The sequence below is a fragment of the Sapajus apella genome, unplaced genomic scaffold (assembly GCF_009761245.1).
Source record: "Sapajus apella isolate SASKATOON/1434 unplaced genomic scaffold, GSC_monkey_1.0 scaffold47, whole genome shotgun sequence".
NCBI classification, from domain to species: domain Eukaryota; kingdom Metazoa; phylum Chordata; class Mammalia; order Primates; family Cebidae; genus Sapajus; species Sapajus apella.
This window is the reverse complement of record NW_022436987.1, coordinates 17,402,398-17,423,718: the sequence shown is the minus strand read 5'-3', so window position 1 is coordinate 17,423,718 and position 21,321 is coordinate 17,402,398. Positions and strand designations below refer to the sequence as shown.

The window sequence follows — 21,321 nt, the reverse complement described above, 5'->3', positions numbered from 1 at the left end:
CTAGGTATGCTGACAGAGCTACATTTTATAGATTCATAAAGACCTCATTTTCCTTTTTTTTTTTTTTTTTTCAATTTTAGACTTTCAAATTCTTGATAACATGTTGCACCAGGCTAAGCAATTGTCAGCTAAATAGACCTAAATTTGCATATTAAAGAAACAACTCAGGTGACAATCATTCAGCAAAATTTACATCATAAGGTACAGGGAGAAAAAGTTTGGTATGCCAAAGGAAAATTAAAACGGATTTAACTACCAATTGAAAATAAAATTATACAATTTATAAAGGCCTTCAAATATATACACACATATATACATACATACACATACACATACAAAGATTCTATAGGTTTACTTTAGTACTTTGGCCATGAGATGAATATAAATTCGCTGGCTTGCAAAAAAGTGGCTAGATCCAAACTGGTTTTTTTTAATCTCAATATGAAAGTAACACTAGATTTAAGGCAGGCAGAAAAGAAAATAGAGAAATAGAATTTAGGAACTCTATAGTTTGTGGGTCACCTTCTGGCTCTTTTTCCTTAATGTAAATGTGCACAAAGACTATATTAGTTCCATTTTACATAAACTCTGGAAAGTAGAGGTGCCATAAAACCTACAGAGTGCTCAAAAGGGGGTTATTCTCCTTGTTTTCTCCATATTCTTAATTTTTTTCCTACTTTTTTTTTAAAGGAGGAACTGATGAGCTGTAGATGTAAATGACAGTTCGTTTCCTCATGCAAATGTGCACAGACAAGCCAAATTAAGATTAATTCTGAGAGAAAAGCAATTGAGGAGTGCCTTTAGAAATGGATCTCCAGGCCAGGCATGATGGCTCACACCTGTAATCCCGACACTTTGGTAGGCCGAGGCAGGCAAGTCACAAGGTCAGGAGTTCGAGACCAGCCTGGCCAACATGGTGAAACCCCATTATTACTAAATATACAAAAAATTAGCTGGGCGTGGGGGCAGGTGCCTGTAATCCCAGGCACTCGGGAGGCTGAGGCAGGAGAATCACTTGAACCCAGGAGGCGGAGTTGCAGTGAGCCCAGATCATGTCATTGCACTCTAGCCTGAGCAACAGAGTAAGACTGTATCTTGGAAAAAAAAAAAAAAAAAAAAAAAGAAAGAAACGCATCTCTGAACTCAAGCTGGCATCCTTAAACAACAAATTCCTAGGAGAAAAACCAGTCCAGAACAAATCAAGGAACATCAACCAAAACAGGAGGTAGAAGGCTCAGTGGGACTTACCAGTTCCTCAGGAGGAGAAGCTCAAACTCGGTGAGGCTTCAATGGGCTCCAGCTGGTACCTTAGCTCTGATTTCCAGATACTCCTTCTGCAACTTGAATCTTCTCTGAGGCCCCAGCTGGTACTGATTAGCTCTGATTTCCAGATACTCCTTCAGCAACCTGAGTCTTCTCTGAGGCCCTACATGTTTGGGCGCCATATTATTGTCCATGCGAAGAGTTGAACTCTGTAAAAGATTTGAAGAGATTTATTCTGAGCCAAATATGAGTGATGATAGCTCATGACACAGCCCTCAGAACATGTACCCAAGGTCCTTCGTGCGCAGCTTAGTTTCATACATTTTAGAGAGGCATGAGACATCAATCAAATACATTTAAGAAATACATTTGTTTAGTCCAGAAATTCAGAACAACTCAAAGCAGGAGCTTCCAGGCCATAGGTAAATTTAAACATTTTGTGGTTGATAATTTGTTGAGTTTGTCTAAAGACCTGGAGTAGACAGAAAGGGAATGTTCAGGTTAAGATAAAGATTGTGGAGACCAAAGTTTTTTTGAAGTCTTATCGTGGCCACCCTTGGAGACAACAGGTGGGAAATGTTTCCTATACAGATCTTAGTTAATCTCTTTAGGATTGGGAGGGTCTGGAAGAAAAAGATCTAGCTATGTTAATAGGGATTCTTTACAGATACAAATTTTCCCCCACAAAGAAAAGGTTTAGAGGGCCATTTCAAAATATGGCAAAGACATGTTTTGGGATAACGTATTTTAATTTTCTTGTCTCCTAATATTATGCCAGAGTTAGGTTGGAATATAAATCATGATATACAGGGTTAAATAAAATCCATCTGATGGGAATTTATGATTTGTAGAACATGACTTCCCAGAACCCTTAAACAGGAATTTGGGCAAGATAAAAAAATCAGAATTTAGCCGGGCGCGGTGGCTCACGCCTGTAATCCCAGCACTTTGGGAGGCCGAGGCGGGTGGATCACGAGGTCAAGAGATCGAGACCATCCTGGTCAACACGGTGAAACCCCGTCTCTACTAAAAATACAAAAAATTAGCTGGGCATGGTGGCACGTGCCTGTAATCCCAGCTACTCAGGAGGCTGAGGCAGGAGAATTGCCTGAACCCAGGAGGCGGAGGTTGCGGTGAGCCGAGATCGCGCCATTGCACTCCAGCCTGGGTAACAAGAGCGAAACTCTGTCTCAAAAAAAAAAAAAAAAAAAAATCAGAATTTAGTCCTCATTTCCACACATGTAAAATATAACTCAGTTATCCCATTTTTAGGTAGTCAAGAGACATGAAAAAATTTCATACAAGTAACTGCACACAAATATTCATGGAGCTATGTTCCTAATGGCCTGAAAAGGCTCAAAAGAGCCCATAAATCCATGGATAGGTAAATTGACTTTTGGGAGTTTGGGGGGGTTGTTGTCATTGTTTGTTTCGAGATGGGGTCTCACCCTGTTGCCCAGGTGGGAGTGCAATGGTGCAATCACAGTTCACTCCAGCCTTGACTTCATTGGGCTCATGTAACTCTCCTACCTCAGCCTCCCCAGTCTCTGGGACCACAGGCACACACCACAATACCCAGTTAATTTTTGTAGAGATGGGGTCTCCCTATGTTGCCCAGGCTGGTCTCAACCTGCTGGGCTCGAGTGATTCTACCTCTAGGCACAAGCCACTGTGCCCCCTGGCAAATTATCTTTTTAAATGCAGCATACCTATAACAATGGAATATTACTTAAGAAAGACACAATATCACTGATGAATTTCAGAAACTTTATGTAGAAAGAGCAGAGACAGACAAAAGAAGAATTTATGATATAATTCAATTTCTATGAAATTCTAGAAAATGCAGTTAATAGAGACAGAAAGCAAACCAATATTTATCTCGGGCTAGAGGTCAATGGGGGTTATTTGGAAAGTGGCACAAGGTAACCTTTTAGGGTAATGAAAATGTTGTATACTTAGAGTGTTTACATGGGCACATATAACTGTCAAAAACTCAACTAATATCGAAGACAATTTGCATCTGACAGAGTTAAACAGGAACAAAAGACTTTATTAAGACTACTGTAATAGAGCACCAAAAGAGAGGGCTCAATGTCACTGAAAAAAAAGCAGGAGCAATTTTAAGCACAGAGGTCACTAAGTGGAAATGCACTGTATGTTAGTCAATATGGTTGTACCATCTGTGTTTGCTGATTGGTGCTTAGGGAAGTCAGAGTAGGAGATAAGGAAAGGTTCTACTTTCTTAATTATTGCATTTCAAAGAGATGGCACCCAGGTTATTGAGAAAGATGGTTCTGCATTCTAGTATTGATAAGAGGACAGAAGATTTACATCTTAAAAAAGCAGAAAAAATTTACAATTTGCAAGTTTTCTAAAGAAAATGGTCTAAAAATAGAGAGGTCAGAGGCCAACAATCAGACCCTGTCTAAAGGTTAGTCAGGCAATGGGAAGCATTAAGGCCATCTTGGTCAGTGACTGTTTCTGCACTTTTTTTCTATACGTAATAGATGATGCCTTTTATGTATCATCTCTGATGCCTATGATATCATCTATTACGTATAGAACCTAGGTAACTATACCTATGATAAAGTTTAAAGTTAGATGCAATAAGAGATTAACAACAATAACTAATAATAAAATAAAACAATATAACAATATGCCATCATCACTACTCTTGCACTTGGGTCCATTAATAAATAAAACAAGAGTTACTTGAACACAAGCACCATAATACTGGAACAGTTAAAGTGACAACGGAGATAGCCACTAAGTGACTAATGGGCGGGTAGCTTAGACACTGGATATGCTGGACAAAGGGATGATTCACATCATTAACATCCTGGGTGTAATGGATTACCACAGCCTAAGATTTCACCAGATCCTTAGAAGGCATGTAATTTATAATTTATGAATTATTTCTGGAATTTTCCATTTCATATTTTTGGACTGCAGTGGACCACACAGTTGACAATATATGCAAAACATAGATTGCATATTTCATTTATGTAAAACTTAAAGACTATAGTGATATTAATATTTATGTAAAACTTAAAGACTATAGTGATATTAAACAAATTAATCGTTTCCTGGATCTAGTTTTGGGATAGAGTATTGAATGGAACTGGGTACAACAGAAGTTTTTTGGGTGATGGAAAACTTACATATCTTGAATGTGGTGATCACATGAATTAATGTTTTTTAAAACTCAGTGAACTCTATAATCAAAATAGGTGCATATTATATTTAAATTATATATCTATAAAAAAACCAGTAAGAATATACATCAAAAAGCTGAGAATGGTTTCTGAGATACTATCAGTATACATCCTACATTTTCGTTACGTTTGAAAATTTTCAAAGAAGCAGAAATAACTAATAGAATGCAAAAAAATAAAAATAAAAATAAATCAAAGCATTGTGTGGAAAGGAGATACGTAACTTCAGTATCACCTATGGGTTTACTGGAAATGAATCTCAGGCCTCACCTTATACTTACTAAATCAGCAGCTAAATTTTAACTAGGTGCCCAGGTGATTCTCATACTTACTAAAATTTGAGAAAAATTTCACTAAAATATTTCCCAGTAGATGAAACTTTATTATTACTCTTCGAGGTATGATTCCTAAATACCAGACACTAGTGAAAATCTCAACTAATGCCACATTTATGAGGCAAGATTCATAGTCATAATAATGGATTTCATATTCTGCCCTCTCAACTGGAATGGCATTGTCATTAAGAAGGCAGCAAACGGTGCTGATGTTAACTTGGAATTTTGGCTTTAATTTCTAGGACATCAGGGTCCCATCTTATAAGAAGGTAGCACGAACTATCTAACTCATTTGTAATTGGTAAGGCGAGCTTAGCAAGAAGAGCTTTGGAACCACAGCCAAACTTTTCCATCCTTTCCCTGCATTGCTGCCTGCAGCAGGTGTTTCCCCGAAACCTAGCCTTTGGCCACAGGCCCGGCTCTCGCGGTGCGGGGCTAGGAAGAGCTGTGGGTGGGGGACTGGGCAATGCCTTAGGTGGGAGCAGCTGAGCTGCGGGGACGGGGTGGAGTCGCGAGAAGAGCGGGGCGGGGCCACAAAGAGGCGGGGCGGGGCGGGGCGGAGCTGCGGGGGTGGGGGTGGGGCGTTGCCGCAGGGGCGGAGCCGAGCCACAGGACGGCGGTGGGGGCGGGGCAAGCGCGGAAGACCAGGGACGCGCACTGTACCGCGCAGTTAGCGCCGCCTGGCCTGGGGCGGACCCGTTAGGGGTCCCCCAGTTGGTCGTCCCTATGGGGCTGTGTTTTCCTTGTCCGGGGGAGTCCGCGCCTCCCACTCCTGACCTTGTGAGTAGAGCAGGTCCCCGCGTCCGCCGGTCCGCGCCTCGAGCACCTGTCCTCGGGCGGCGGGCTGCGGGGCGGGCCGGGCTGTTGGACCTGGTGGCGCAGGTCGAGAGCTCGCAGCCGGGGTGTGGGGGGGACCCTGGTGGCGAAGACGGGTGGACGCGTCCCGAGGGTCGTTGGGTCCTGTCAGTGCGACCTAGACCGCCGCCTACGGGTGGAGCTGCACTTTTGTAACAAAAAAATTGTCCAAAGGCGGCTGTGGCGTCTTTCTACCTTCGGCTGACTGCCGGCCCCGGGAATTCGTAGGGCGCCGGCGCACGCAGAGGGCGCAGCGCGTGGGATATTCTGGGAGATGTGGTAGACGGAGTTAGGCGCAAAAAAGACGTTGCTTTTTCTGGGAGCTGTTTAGTCGTCTAGGAGATGTGCATTTTCACCTGTCTACCAACTTTTAAAAGAAGGTGCTCAGAAAGTCGCTTATACGCCTGAGCTTTATCAGATATTTTATTAATGATTTCTTTGTAGTATTTATCTCATTCTTTTAAGTTCTCATTTTAAAATAATATTTTATGTAGTATAGAGTGTCCAATTTGTAAGGTAGTCATATTGAACAAAAATACTGGACACCCAGTTAAATTTGAATTTCAGTTATACAAGGAATACATTTATAATACCGTTTTGTGCCATGCAATAGTAGGTATCTAGTTCTACAAAAACATTACTCATTGCTTATCTGAAATTCAAATGTAGCCTGTGGGCGTGTGGTACACACGCTTTCTGTTAACAGTATCTTTACATTGGTACTCCTTACGCGGAGTTTACATAAACCTGTTTCTCTCTCACCTCTAGCTAAAAATTAGTTGAAGAAAATGAAATATTTAGGGAAGTACATTAACTCAACTTATTAAAGTATACCTACTAAAAATTTAGCATAAATTTTATGTGGGAAAGTTCAGCTTCTCTGTTGCTGCTGTTGTTTTAAGTGATGTTGATTTTGTTGTTGTGGCTGTTGAGAAAATACAATGTGTCAGATTTGTTAAACCCTTCTCCCATCCTCATGCTATATACCCTTTTCGCTTGATAATCACACAGCTCACTGCTTGGATGTCACTTTATCAGAGAAGCTTTTCCTGACCACGCTAAATTAAATATATTCCCCACAATACCACCCACCCATTCTCCCATTACTTATCTGCCATATCATCTGACAGACATTTATTAACTTCATTATATTTGTCCGTGTGCCCTCAATTGGAAATTGTTTCATTTGGGAGGAGATATTTATCTATGTTTTTTCGCTGCTGTATCCCCATCACCTAGAAAAAGTGTTTTATAATAAGTAGTACATGGTCTAGAAAAATAATATTCACTGTTTTCTGTTATGGAACAATACCTCTCATGAAATTACTCCCATCCTTCCCTCCTACACACTGAGATTAGCCCACTTTATTCATTAACCTCTTCTAAAAACACTAGGTTACTTCAGACTCCATTTTTACAGGCAGTACCAAACCATGTATTTTCCTTCTTGGATTTTTAAACATTATTTGTTTTATTATTGCCCTGACTAGCTGTAGACCCTTTTGTTAAAAGAGAGAGAGAAAAAAATAAATGATTATATAGGGAAACCTTGTGTTCATTTTAACATGTGCTGATTTGAAGGTATATTCAAGAAGAATGAAATTCGGGAAGTTGAGTAGCAGCATTCTTTGTGGGACATTTAGGGCCAGTACTGAATATTTTTGTAAACTGTTACAGTGCCTATGAAATATAGATGTATAATTTATTCATAATAATGTTTTTTATTATTTTAATACATATTTTTACACATTTTCCTTAGGAAGAGAAAAGAGCAAAGCTTGCAGAGGCTGCAGAGAGAAGACAAAAAGAGGTAAATTTTGCCCACTTAAATAATTTTCTACTTTATTTTTCATAGATGTCCATAGCTAGATTCTCTAATGCAAATGGCCTTTGAGATCCCAAAAATTTACATTTAAAGATAATTGTTTTCAAAATGATTTTCATGTTTATATAAATTGCATTAATATATTTATATTATTTAATATATGAAAACTATCATATCTTCTCTAAATGTAGATGCTCTTTTAGTAACATCCTTTTAAAATGGCTGTGCATTGTAAAATAAGATGTGAAGCAAGTTTAGGAGAAAATTTGTATAGTTGCAAAATACCCAATGAAGAAACGATGTGTTATGTTAAGGCTGTTGTAGAAATACTCCTTCTGTGTTACCAAAAATAAACCAACTCCCTACCCGCAAAGAGAAACCTAGAAAGCAAAGACAGACAAAAGAATGTTTTGCACATTGGACAGATTTTTGTTTTCTTTCTGTATTTCTTATCACTTTTTTAAAGGCTGCATCTCGGGGAATTTTGGATGTTCAATCTGTGCAAGAAAAGAGAAAGAAAAAGGAAAAAATGGAAAAACAAATTGCTACATCTGGGCCCCCACCAGAAGGTGGACTTAGGGTAAGTATTAAAATTTACTTAATGTTGAACTTAACTGGGCATTTAAAAAAACTTAAGTAGCTATCCATTGAATAATTTTCTCCTGACGCTCATTATCAGAATATTTTGAAATTATTTAAAAGCATGAATAGTAAATATTGGAAGTAATATCAATTTATTTTAACATTTATTGGAATTGATTGGCTTTTCTTCCCCAAAGTGAAATAATAATTTGTTTCTTATTATAACACTATATTTTAATGCTCTTAGGCTTACTACTAATCTTAAATAAGTCAAAAATTCAGGCAATATGGAAAAACATAAAGAAGTGTAAAAGTTATCCAAATTAAGTATCATTTTAAAAGACATAATTTCTAACCTCCATTTACATGTTATTAAACTGGATTACACTATAAATTCTGTTTTATGACCTGAGTTCTTTTACCTATTGATTTGGAGTATTTGATCTTTCCATTGCCTCCCTTTTCTATAGTTCTGTAAATGTTAATTGGGATCACAGAAGGTATACAGGTGTGGGTATCATGCACATACCCTCCCAAGATATGGATACCAGAGCTAGACTGGTGGACAAGTTAAGCAGAGTCTCTGAATGCTGGAGTCTTTACAGTCTAGCAGGACTTTAAAGGATTTATTTTAAAAATCTTTTAAAGCTCAGGACAACAGTGGTTCATATGTTAAGATTTTATTCTTGGTCCATTTTTAAAGTAAATGGAAGTAAATATATTTGTTAAAAGGAGAATGTCTTTAATTTCAGTCATTTATATTTGTCAGTGATTTATGAGTGCTTTTCAACAGATTAATTGGTTTTGCTCTCAAAACACACACACACACACACACATATGTGTACATATACACATATACATGCTTACATGTAGATACTCTTCTAACGTGTGGGGCAGGCAGCTTATCAACACCCTGAGCAGTTGATTCTGGCTCAAGAATATCATAAAAATAAGAGTATGTGTCTGTGTATTTTAATATTGTAAATTACTTCATCTAATATTTAATGAATGAAAAATTTTTTATAAAGTTTGTTTTTTATGGGGTGAATTTTTAGTGATGTATAAAGTAGTTTCAATATAAGGTAAATAAGTCTGACCATTTTGCCTTTTATACTTCTATAAGAGAGTAGATCTAGTGTAAAGTAAAACAGCTGGGTGACAACAAGGTCAATTCTTTATCAGAAATATAGATTCATTCTTTCAATATTCTGTTGAGGTAAAGTGCTGTGTTACTAGGTTTACTTCATACAGGATTCTCAGAAACACCACTTGAAAATTAAATTGTAGGACTAGAAATGTTGAGATCCACTATTTCACAGTAGAAGTGGTGAAGGTATTACGTTAAAGTTATATGTATTGTTATAGGAAAAGGATACTTTAATCAACACTTAATCATAATTAAGAAGACACTTATTTCACAAGTTCTAATGAAATTAACATCAGCTTTTAAATTATAAGAAAGAAAGAAAGGCTTTCTTAATTAAACTTGAAGCTTCCACACTTTGACATCTGTACATTAAAAAACAGGCCTTGTATTAGTTATGATCCCTTCAAAAGTGCTCAAAATGTAAAACATTCCCAATGTTAAATTTAGTTCCTCTTTTTCTTTGTGTACTGTTCTTGTAAGAAATCTCTCAAGAACCCTTAGTAAAAATGACCCGCAGGACCATGAAACTAGGTAGTAGCAGGAGGATTTTCTCCAGTGGCTCACTGTCATTAGCCACTGCTGTTGCCCACTGTTAGATTTTTCCCTTGGAATATTCCTCATCACCTACCACTAACACATTGGCTTCAAGGGACATGCTTTATTCTGCTTGACACAAGCACAGCATGTCAAGAGCATGAAGTTAAAAGCAAAATCCTGGGAGGCTCAGGGATAACAGAAGGGAAAAATATAAGACAGAAGGTACTTAACCCTCAAAACTCTTGGCCTGTGGTCCTTTAAGGGCTCCTGTCTGGCTTGTTCCATGGGCTGGCCTGAAGTATCCTATAGAGTAGGTAGAGTCTTCCTAACCTAACTTCACAGTATAAATCTAGTTTGTATTCCCTGTCTTCATGCCGTGCACATATTCATCTCCTGACCAGCACTGCATCTTTCCAGGGTAATTAGCATGGGTAATGCTCACTGTCTTCTGCAAAAAGACCCTTACCTGCAGAAGTCAATGTGATGACAGCATCGAGATGCAAAGTACTATCAATACAGGAGATAGCAGCACAGGAGTAAGGGTAGACCTCTAGTACAGTGACTTCAACCTTAGCTGCATGTTGGAGTCTCATAGGCAGCTTTCAAAAAGAATTGACCATTGGGCTCCACCTCACATCAGTCAGTGTCTCTGAGAGTGGGGTTTAGCCATTAGAGTTCCATGGGAAAAAAATGTTTAAAAACGCTAAATTGTATATTGTAGACTATCCCCTTCTTAGAGATTAAAAATGGCACAAAATTATGGCCTCTAACAAGTCATGCAATAAGGAAAAGCAAGTTTACTTGGATTAATCTTTAATTTTGAAAATTTATTTAAACATAGATTATATATATGTATTTATACATACCCGTACATATGTGTTTATGTATATATATACATATACACACACACCTATATATATAAAACACCCAGTAATATTCCTTGGATGTGCTTGGAAAAAACTATCAAGAGATTGCCAAACATCTCTTGTTGTATCCCAATGGCTCTTTAGAACCTATCATAGATTTAATAGACTTGGTTAAACAAAACATCAGATGGAATATTTTCTCAACTTAAGCAATGAAAAGACCTTGCCAAACCATTATTTAATGGCTTCTGCCATTTCTTGACTCCCTGGCTAAAATAAGAATTTTTAAATTTTTGTTTTATGGTGGTTTATTTTGTGTTCCTTTACTGATTATTGGATATTTGGTATCTTGCTACTGAAGAGCAGGTTCACTGTGCAGTGGTTAACAACTTCAGAGTCCAGTGGACAGAATACCCATGCATGTAACATTTACTTGAAGAGTCCAATCACAGTCCCTCATACCTGTAATCTCAACTGAGAGGGGGAGGATTTGGGAGGCTGAGGTGGGATGATGACTTGAGGCCAGGAGTTAAGAGACCACCCTAGACAACATAGTGAGACCCTATCTCTAAAATTAAAAATAAATTAGGTGTGGTGACCTGTGCCTGTGGTCCTACTACTCAGGAGGCTGAGGTGGGAGAATGACATGAGCCTTGGAGGTTGAGGCTGCAGTGAGCCATTCCCAGCTCACCCCAGCCTGGGTGATAGAGCAAGACCCTATCTCAAGCAAACAAAAAAACAAAAACAAACCCAAAAACTTTTATGTGGAGTGAGTTTATTACTTATAGATAGGCAGCAAGGGACAATAGAAGCCTAGGATTCATCATAAGCTGGTCTCCCAAAGAAAACTGTCTGGGGTTGATTGCATCTGTGTGTGCCCTGCTTGAACCTTAGATGAGTGCCTGGGTTTTATGTCCGGGGGTTAGAGGGGGAGGTACAGCATGACTCCTTGGTCTAAAGCATTGAAAGACATCCTGTTTTTAGGGAGGGACTAGAACAGAGCTTGGACTATCCTGGCCATTACATGCTATCCCAGGATATTACATTACCAGAATATTCTACAGTTATTCTTGAAAACTACAGGCAAGATAGTGGGAGAGAGCTATCCTGTAACTACCCACCAATCTGACCAGATATTTGCCTTCCTTATACTTTTAAACTATCATCTTATTTCAGGCCTTGGACTATAACGTAAAATTTTATTAATAGCTACAATTCACAAAAATTATTTTATAGTTCTATGTCCCATATTCCTCTTTTTACCTGTTTATTCACTAAAATATTGTTATAATTTAAGTATTATATATAATTATATATTATATATTAATTATGTAATATAATTTTATATAAGTAAATTTAAGTAAAATTTACTTTTCTGTTTTTTGTCTTTTCTAGTGGACAGTTTCATAAAGCAGAACGTGAGTAGAAGAGTCTACTGCCAATAACTGTTTATCTACGATCAAGTGGACTTCCTCAATTTAATTTCTTCTCTTTGAATAAATAAAGATTCAGACTTTGTAATATTATTGCCCTTAAGTGCAATGCTAAAAAAAACCTTTGATTTTCAAGCTTAGAAAATGGCTAGACTTTTCATTAAATACTAATTTTCCTACATTTGCTCTTCTGCAGTTAGTAGGTGATTTGCTATTTTTCTTAGTAGTTAAAAAATGGAACTAAATCGTGAATATACATACATTGCATGTAAAAATTTTCCATACACCTGTAAGATTAAAATTCGTAATTGTATTTTCATCCTTTATAAAATGATCTAACTACTTATATTTATGCTGCTTCGCCTTACATCTGTTTTTATTTCACTATGTATGAAGATGTTTGATTAAACTTACGGACTTAGTGCCTTTAAACTGATCATCGGGGAAAATCTTGAAAAAATAATTTGAAGGGCTGATGTGAAGGAGCACTGTAAATTTTTATAACTTACTAAGTAATGAATATTCTTAGGCAGATGTTAAGTTTCTTCTAATTTAATTTTATGTTTTACATTTATGATAAAGGATTTTTTTATTGTTTGCTGAATTTAAAATTATATATTAGTGATACCATCAGAGGGCAGTGATGTTCTATTCTATATTAGATTCAGCTCTGTAAAGATCTTTGTAGTAATTCAATGAGTTAAACTAAGAAGCTGGATGGGTTATGAGTGGTAATATATTTGTCCATATTTCATAAGTAGTGTTAATCTTGTCTACTTAAAAAGAGAATGATGTAAGATTTATACAGATTTGGAATTGTCAAGGCAAGTATGAATGTATGAAAAAGAAACAGTAGGTACTGTACTTAAAAAAGGTTTACTTCAGATGTAAAAATATTGAGGTAATTCTATATAATGCATGTTCATAAACCTTTACATTTTTATTAGAAACCTGAATTTTATAGCGTTTTTGGTTTCTCCTTCTATAATACACTGAAAATAATTGCTATTAGCTATTAAAGTTGATAGCTGTTTTTAAATGGCAAGGCCCCACGTTGAGCCCTAAATTAGAATTTGCAGATATTAAGTACCAATAGAAGTTATAAGTTAAATCGACCAAGTCTACTTGCTCTACACAAAGGAAACTGAGACACTTTCTTCACCTATCCCTACCACAAGACTTAAGTTATATTGTGGTGTATTGTACATGTTAATTTTAAAAACTTTGAACTGTTATATAATACAGGTTTCTTGACTTCTCACTGAAAAATTATTTTTCTTATTATCATATGAAGTATTCTGTGAATATCTAGACAAAACATACAGTTAGCCTCAATTTCTTTCTCCTTTAGAGGATTAGTGCTGTTTTTGTTCATAAAGGATAGTAAAATCATTGAACTATATTTTAGTGAAAATTTTTGATTTTATTAAAATGATTTTTTTCAAAGGAAAAGGAATAATAGCTGAGTGCACACAGAGCTAGAGCATAGCATCCTTGAACTGTGCAAATCCTTTCTCCCAATAGCAAGAACAATTTTGTCTTTAATACATCTTAAAGAATTGGGACTTGGGTTCATGTAAATGGCTTACTTCCGTGGAATTATGTCCTATTTCTACCAGCAGTTTATACTCAAATGTCACGCTTATCTATTGTTAACTATTAATTATATTCAGATGTATTTCTTTTTGGGAAAAGTGGGACATATTCCTTCCAACCATTGCCTGTCACCATGAGTGTAATCAGCTTTCTCCAAAACCACAGGGGTTGTAGGGGCTAAGGAATGGTACCCATATGTTAGGAACAGTGTTAGGAAAGGGCAAGGAAAAAGATGTGACTGGATGCCTAATGAGAAACCAGTAGTGTGTATATATATATTATATTGGTGTGTGTGTGTACATATATCCAGACATCTCCCTCATAAAGTAACCATCAGTTCCTGTGAAAACCTTATGTCGAAGCCAATTTCCCATAGTTAATAATTTAGGAGACAATTATAATGCCTAAAGTGTCACTTAAAACCCCTAACCAAATTACCAAACTATAATTGGAACAGTAAAATGCATATATGTAACTATCATGATGTAAAATGCTTAAACCACTGCTGCTTAATACTAATGAAACATGGCTGCTAACGAAAGTTGTGAATTATTATACAGCCCCTCTGTAACATGCTGCATGTTTTTTAAAACATTTCCGTGTTTCTGTTTGTTCCACTGCTGGCATTTGGAATGTAATTTAACAGTTCCCATACATGGTTTGGTATAAATTCTGTATTGCCTTTTAGGGATATAAATAGACATTTTTTTCTATGTAAAAATTACTTTTAGCTGTCTCTTTACTAAAATTGTATCTTTACTACATCCTAAATACTTAGAACCTGAGTTGGTGGCTAGGGAAACCTCAGGAACCTTTTAATCACATTGGGATTCAGAAGAGCAACAGAACCAAAGGTTGTTTGGTATGTTCATATAATCCCTGGATTTATAGGTGGATTTTCTATAAAGGAAAAATGATGTAATTAGTACCCTGTTTTTCTCTAAAGAAATAATACTATAATAAAAATTTTGTCTGTCGTCATCCTTTGTACCCCAGGAAAATGGAACATGAACTTCGGATTTTCCTTTTCTCCAAGAGTTTCACTTTTTATATTCACTGATAAGTATTACACTATGTCCTTAGAAAACGAAAGTAATTCTTCTCAGTTTTGAATAATTTGTGTATAAATAGACCAGTAAGAGGTAAGTAGCCATGACTGCCTGTATGTGTTGAGACATACAGTATATTTCTTTTAACATCTTCTCCAGCAAGCATTCAAATTCTCTTTACCACACATGCTCTAAATTAATTCAAGTATAGTATTGTGGCTTTTTTCTTGATTTTTCTCAAAAGCTGTAGACACAAGGCAGTTGTATGTATAACAGACTTTGATGCAGTTTTGGTTCCAGTAACTCAAACACTTTAGTTTCCTATTTGACATGGCTTTTTATTGTCATAGTCTCCTTCTTTTAGTTATGCTTCATCTTGCAAATATTGACTTTGAATGTGATTACTGTTGTCTAAGAAATAAGTATTCATACATTACTCCCCTGGATAAGATACTTCTTTTTTTATTCTGAATTGCATTGGCTATTTTTATAGTACCAAATATGTGTTGAGTTTTGTGGTGTTAATGTTTTTTAGTTATAAAATCGGGTTTGAGCCATTCTTTGCAAGCATCTCAAACTTATCTGAAATGGAACTAATTAGTTTTGCACACAGATTGATGCTCTCTAGGCTATTTCTTTGAAATTTATCTTGTCACATAGGTCAGATGTCAAGGAGTTACGCTAAACTCCTTTTCCTACCTAACTCCTAAAATGCACTTTTCTCTGTCTATATTTCTTAGACATAGTTACATTATAAGTAACAGACATATTTGAAGTAGGTTAAAAAATACCAAGTGTCTTATAGGTAGAAAATTCTCATAGGTTCCACAAAAACTTATGGAACTAATAAATGACTTTAGCAATCTTGCAGAATGAAAAATATATGAAAGTCAATTCTATTTTTATATGCAAGCAATGAACAATCTATAATTGAAAGGAAAATTTCAATTATAATAGTATAAAAGGAAAAACAAACTCTAGACATTAAAATGACAAAACATTGCCAAGAAATTAAGATCTAAATGAAGAAATATTGTATGTTTTTGGATTGAAAGATGGTATTTCTCAAATGGGCCAGTAAATTCAGTGCAAAATTCCAGCACATTTTTCTAGAGAACTTAATAAGATGATTCTTGAATTTGTATGGAAAGCAAGACTTAGAAAAGCCAAAACAATTTTGTAAAAACAAAGTAGGGAGGGAAGTACTTTGACGCCAGAACAATCAAGCAAGAGTAAAAAATACAAAGCATCCACATAGGAAAAAAAGTTGTCAAACTGCTTTTCTACGCTGACAACATGATGCTGTACCTAGACAGCCCTAATGACTCTGCCAAAAAGCTTTAAAATGGATAAACAAGTTAAGTTTCAGGATACAAAATCAACGTACCAAAATCAGTAGCATTTCTATACACCAATAATATTCAAGCTGAGAGCCATATCAAGAATACAATCCAATTTACAATAGCCAGACACACAATAAATACCTAGGAATGCATGTAACCAAGGAGGTGAAATATCTCCGAAAGGTCAGTTACAATACATACTGAAAGAAACAAATGGAAAATTAGTCCATGCTTATGGATTTGAAGAATCAATATCATTAAAATGGATGTACTGCACAAGGTATCTATAAATTCAATGCTATTCCTATCAAGCTGTCAATGTCATTTTTTTCACAGAGTGGAACAGAATAGAGAATCCAGAAATAAAGCTGCATAACTAGACTCATCTGGCCTTTGACAAAGTTGATGAAAATTGGCAATGGAGAAAGTACTCCCTAGTCAATAAGTGGTACTGGAGTAACTGGCTAGCCATCAGCAGAAGAATGAAACTCAAGATTGATTAAGATTTAATTGTAAGGTCTCAGACTATAAGAATCCTGGAAGGAAACCTAGAAAATAGTATTCTGGATATCGGCCTTGGGAAAACATTTATGCCTAAGTCCTCAAAAGCAATTGCAACAAAAACAAAAATTGACAAGTGAGAAACAGTTACTGCAGAGCAAAAGAAACTTTATCGATAAACGGAGTAAACAGACAATCCACAGAATTGGAGAAAATAATCACAAACTATGCACCTGACAAAGATCTAATATCCAGAATCTATAAAGAACTTAACAACTATATTTTTTAAAAATGGCCAAAAGACGTGAACAAACACTTCTCAAAAAAAGACATACAAGTGACCAACAAATGTGAAAATATGCTCATCATCACTAATCATCAGAGATATGAAATCAAAACCACAATTAGCTACATTTCATGCCAGTCAGAATGGCTAGTATTAAAAAGTTAAGAAAACAACATGCTGCTGAGGCCACTGTGAAAAGGGAATTCTAATACACTGTCGGTGGGAATGTAAGTCATTCAGTTCAGCCACTATAGAAAGCAGTTTGGGGACTTCCCAAAGAACTTAGAACTGGCATTGTATCCGGCAATCCCATTACTGGGTATATATCCAAAGAAAATAAATCATTCTACCAAAAAAGACATATGTATTCACATGTTCATTGCAGCACTATTCACAATAGCAAAGACATGGAATCCACCTAGGTGTCCATCAATGGTAGACTGGATAAAGAAAATGTGATACATATATACCATGGAATATTACACAGCCATAATAACAACATAATCATGTCCTTTGCAGCAATGTGGATGCAGCTGAAGATCATTATTCTAAATGAATTTATGCAGAAACAGAAAACTAAATACCACATGTTCTCACCGAAAACTAAGCACTGGATGGATACTCATGGATGTAAATATGGCAACAATGGACACTGGGGACTACTCTAGAGGGGAGAGAGGGAGGATGGCAAGGTTTGACTATTGGGTACGATAGTCACTTCCTGGATGATAAGATCAGCTGCACCCCAAAGCTCAGCATTATGCAGTGTATCCATGTAACCTTCATGTGTACCTGCTGAATGTAAAATAAAAGTTGAAATTATCTTTCGAAATTGTAATTTCTGAGAGAAGAAATAGGAAAATTTATACTACCTGATTTATAAATGTACTATAAAGCCACAATAGTCAAGATAGTGTGGTATTGGCTTAAGGATAGCTAGCTAGATCAGTGAAACAGAATAGAAGGTTTAGATATAAACTTAGATTTTTTACAGGGCACTTCAATGGAGAAAAGGGGATATAACATTTGCTGCTGGGAAAACTAAATCCATATGCCAATACAATTAAAAAGCCTTCACACCATACACAAAAATTAAAATGTATCATAGAGCTGAATGCAATAACCATTTAATTTCTAGATGAAAACATGGGAAAAAACCCTTATGATCTTGAGTTAGGCAAAGATTTCTTAGATACGACACCAAAAGCATTATTAATTTAAAAAATTATAAATTTAACTTTGTAAAAATTTTAATTTCAAAAGCACTATTAAATTTCAAAGGCAGCTGTGTGCAGTGGCTCATGCCAGCAATCCCAGCACTATGGGGGGTAAAGGTAGGTGGATGGCTTGAAGTCACGAGTTCGAGACCAGCCTGGCCAACATTACAAAACCCTGTCTCTACTAAAAATACAAAAATTGGCCAGGCATGGTGGTGTATGCCTCTAGTCCCAGCTGCTTGGGAGGCTGAGGCACAAGAATTGCTTAAGCCCGGGAGGCAGAGGTTGCAGTGAGCTGAGATTTGCACCATTGTACTCCAGCCTGGACGATACTCCATCTCAAAAGAAGAAAGAAGAGAGAGAAGGATGATACTCCATCTCAAAAGAAGAAAGGAGAGAAGAGAAGAGGGGAGAGGAGAGGAGAAGGGAGGGGAGGGAGGAAAAAAAAAGGAAGTAAGGAAAAGAAAAAAAAGAAAGGGCAAACCATAGACTGTGAGAAAATACTTGCAATTTTACATCAAATAAGTAGCTTATATCCAGTTTTTTTTTAGAACTCTTACAACTCATTAAGATAATCCAATTAAAAATGGGCAAAATATTTGAATGGTATTTCACCAAAGAAACTGTAAAACAAGCATTACTACCAAGGTATTCAGCTTCATTAGTCATTAGGAAAATGCAAATTAAAGATGCCCTCCCTTTTTTCCACTAATGGCTATGATCAGTAAAAGTGGAAATACCAATTCTTGGCGAGGATATGGAGAAACAAACGATCGTACATTGCTGGTGGAATAAGGAATTGGTACACCCATTGTGGAAAACAGTTGGATATTTCTCAAATGATAAAAAATAAATTTCCCAAATAACTCCCCAAAAATAATATTAATAACTTTTAAAGGAGATAAACACATTATATAGCAATGTGAACAGCAGTTATCATAGTCTTCAATAATTCAAGGCTCCTAACTCTCAGCTACTAAGACCCTTTTATGCACAAAGGTTTTGACACTAGAGATCATAGAAATAACACTTAATTGTGCATCTAAAGGCATGAGTTTAGATGCATGTTTAACTTTGGGGAAATGTAGCTATAAAATCTCAACTCTGAAATCAGAGGATTTGAGATAATTTTTAATCTTTCCACTTTTGAGTTTCTATGAATTGGGATTGAGATTTGACCGTCTTACCTTACTCTGATTAAGAGTCATGAAATAGAACTCTAAAAAGAGAAAAGCATTGGAATTAGAGCCATCACCTGTTTAACCTTAGGCAGATTATTTAAACTTTCTGATGCCTATGGCTCTTAAAACGCAAAATGAGAGGATGTAGGAATTCATAACTTCACAGTTAATCTGAAGATACTGTACACATTAGAGATGTAGTTGGTTGGTTTCCTTCTTCATATGTCTAGAAAAACTCATTTCATGCTCTGTTCTGAGAGATAGTCAATGCTCTTCAGAAACCCTAATGACAAAGAGCTGAACATGACCCAGAGAGAGGATCTGAGAAAAAAATTTAATTACAAACAAGTTTAAATTTAATTTACTCACCCAGTGTTTTTAAATGTTCCTTTGGTAATATCTTTAAGAAAGTCAACCATCTAGTTGATACTGTCTTTTCAATGACAAAGTGTCAAGTACCTTATGAGGTGGGCATTGTGTCTGGATCATTTCTGTAATGAAGTTCCTCTTTCCTTTGAGCTACATTGGTGATTTGTGATCCAGAGTTTTCTATTCATCCTCCCTGTTTCTATTCTTTCGGCTAGTACAGAACAATCTGTAGACAAGACAGCTAACAGTTCTTCCAAGTAATTTAACAGTAAAAAATGAACACCTCCCAGGGTTCCTGAAATCTTTCTTTATATGTCTCTGATTCAAGAACTTTGACCAACCATCCTGTAGGTACTATTCTGTTCTCACCCACATCAGAAGACACTGAATATGATAGCAGAGAGTCAATTTCAGAATTGGCCTTGTCTGCTCAATATGTTGATAATATTTCTCACTGTGGCCTTTTTACTTGGACTTCTGGTTTGAGATGTTTCCACTCTTTGCAACCAGATTATTACTTAAGACTTTTAAATCCGTTATTCATTGGGTACAGGACACATCTCTCCATTGTTCTTCCTTGGATCTTACATCTAGCTGAGAATAAGATGACATTAACTTACTTTGGTCTATGTCCTGGCCAGTCTTCAACAAGAAGTTGAGGAGTAAGAAGCTGAATATAGTCTAATTTTTTTCACATCACTGTTTCATGCTGTTTGACTAGCAACTAGACTCAAGTGCCAGTTTTCAGTGACACTTAAAAGACCATCTCAGATGTGGTATGGGTGTGATAATCCTTCCCTCCCTTCCAAATATGTTCATGTCCTAATCCCTGGAACCTGTGAATATGTTGTTACATGACAAAGTGGATTTTTTAGATGTGATAAAGTTAATGAACTTAAAATAGATTATCCAGGTAGATCCAATCTAATCATATAATCCTTAAAAGAAGAAAAATTTTCTAACCTATGAGAGAAAGATGTGAAGAAAGAAGATGGGTCATAGAGATGCTACATTGCCAATTTTGAAGATGGAGGAAGGAAATAATGGAGCCTAGGAATGCAGGTGGCCTCTAGAAGGTGGAAAAAGAAGGGAAATGGATGCTCCCCTAGACTCTTTTTTATAGTGAAACCATGATGAACATCTAACTGCAGAAATATAAGATAATAAATATGCTTATTCAGCTACCAAGTTGGTGGCAATTTAATGCAGCAATAGATAACTACTAATGCAATAATGAGGTTAATATTACTTTTGTTAAGCTACACTTATTCTTTAAATTAATGAAGTTATTTTTAAATTTCGTTTAGAGATAGCCAATGGAATAATTATAAGGATACAAATATGCTTATGGAACAAATTTAGGCACAGGAGAAAATTTTGATGGAAATATTGTCATTAACTATACAAAGAAATACAGTGTCAATATTAGGTAATTTAAAGATCTTAATCTTTATCACTCCATGTTATATTTTAAAATAGATTAGAATTATTCACTATACCAAGGTGACTTTATCTCCTACAACACTTCAGTGTCGTTTTTAATTCATTTTTATAGTTTCACTGACTTTATTTCCCCCAAATGATTATCATCACTTTCAGCCCTACAAAATTGTGCTATGTGTGTTGTTTACAAACTTCTCAGTTAACAGGTTGCGTGTGTTTTGACAAATTTGTCATGTGACAAACATTCTCCGTTCCTGACTTTTTGGAGCAAGAAAGGT

General features: G+C 36.1%; 1 protein-coding gene across 1 annotated transcript; it reads left to right on the top strand.

Annotated features, from left to right (window-relative positions):
• Nucleotides 1-5,405: 5,405 nt before the first annotated feature.
• SVIP (small VCP interacting protein) lies at nucleotides 5,406-12,406 on the top strand. Its single transcript, XM_032241003.1, has 4 exons — nucleotides 5,406-5,593; nucleotides 7,428-7,478; nucleotides 7,960-8,073; nucleotides 12,021-12,406. Exons 1-4 carry the CDS (start codon nucleotides 5,540-5,542, stop codon nucleotides 12,033-12,035), a joined length of 234 nt encoding a protein of 77 aa, XP_032096894.1. The 5' UTR covers nucleotides 5,406-5,539; the 3' UTR covers nucleotides 12,036-12,406.
• Nucleotides 12,407-21,321: the final 8,915 nt, after the last annotated feature.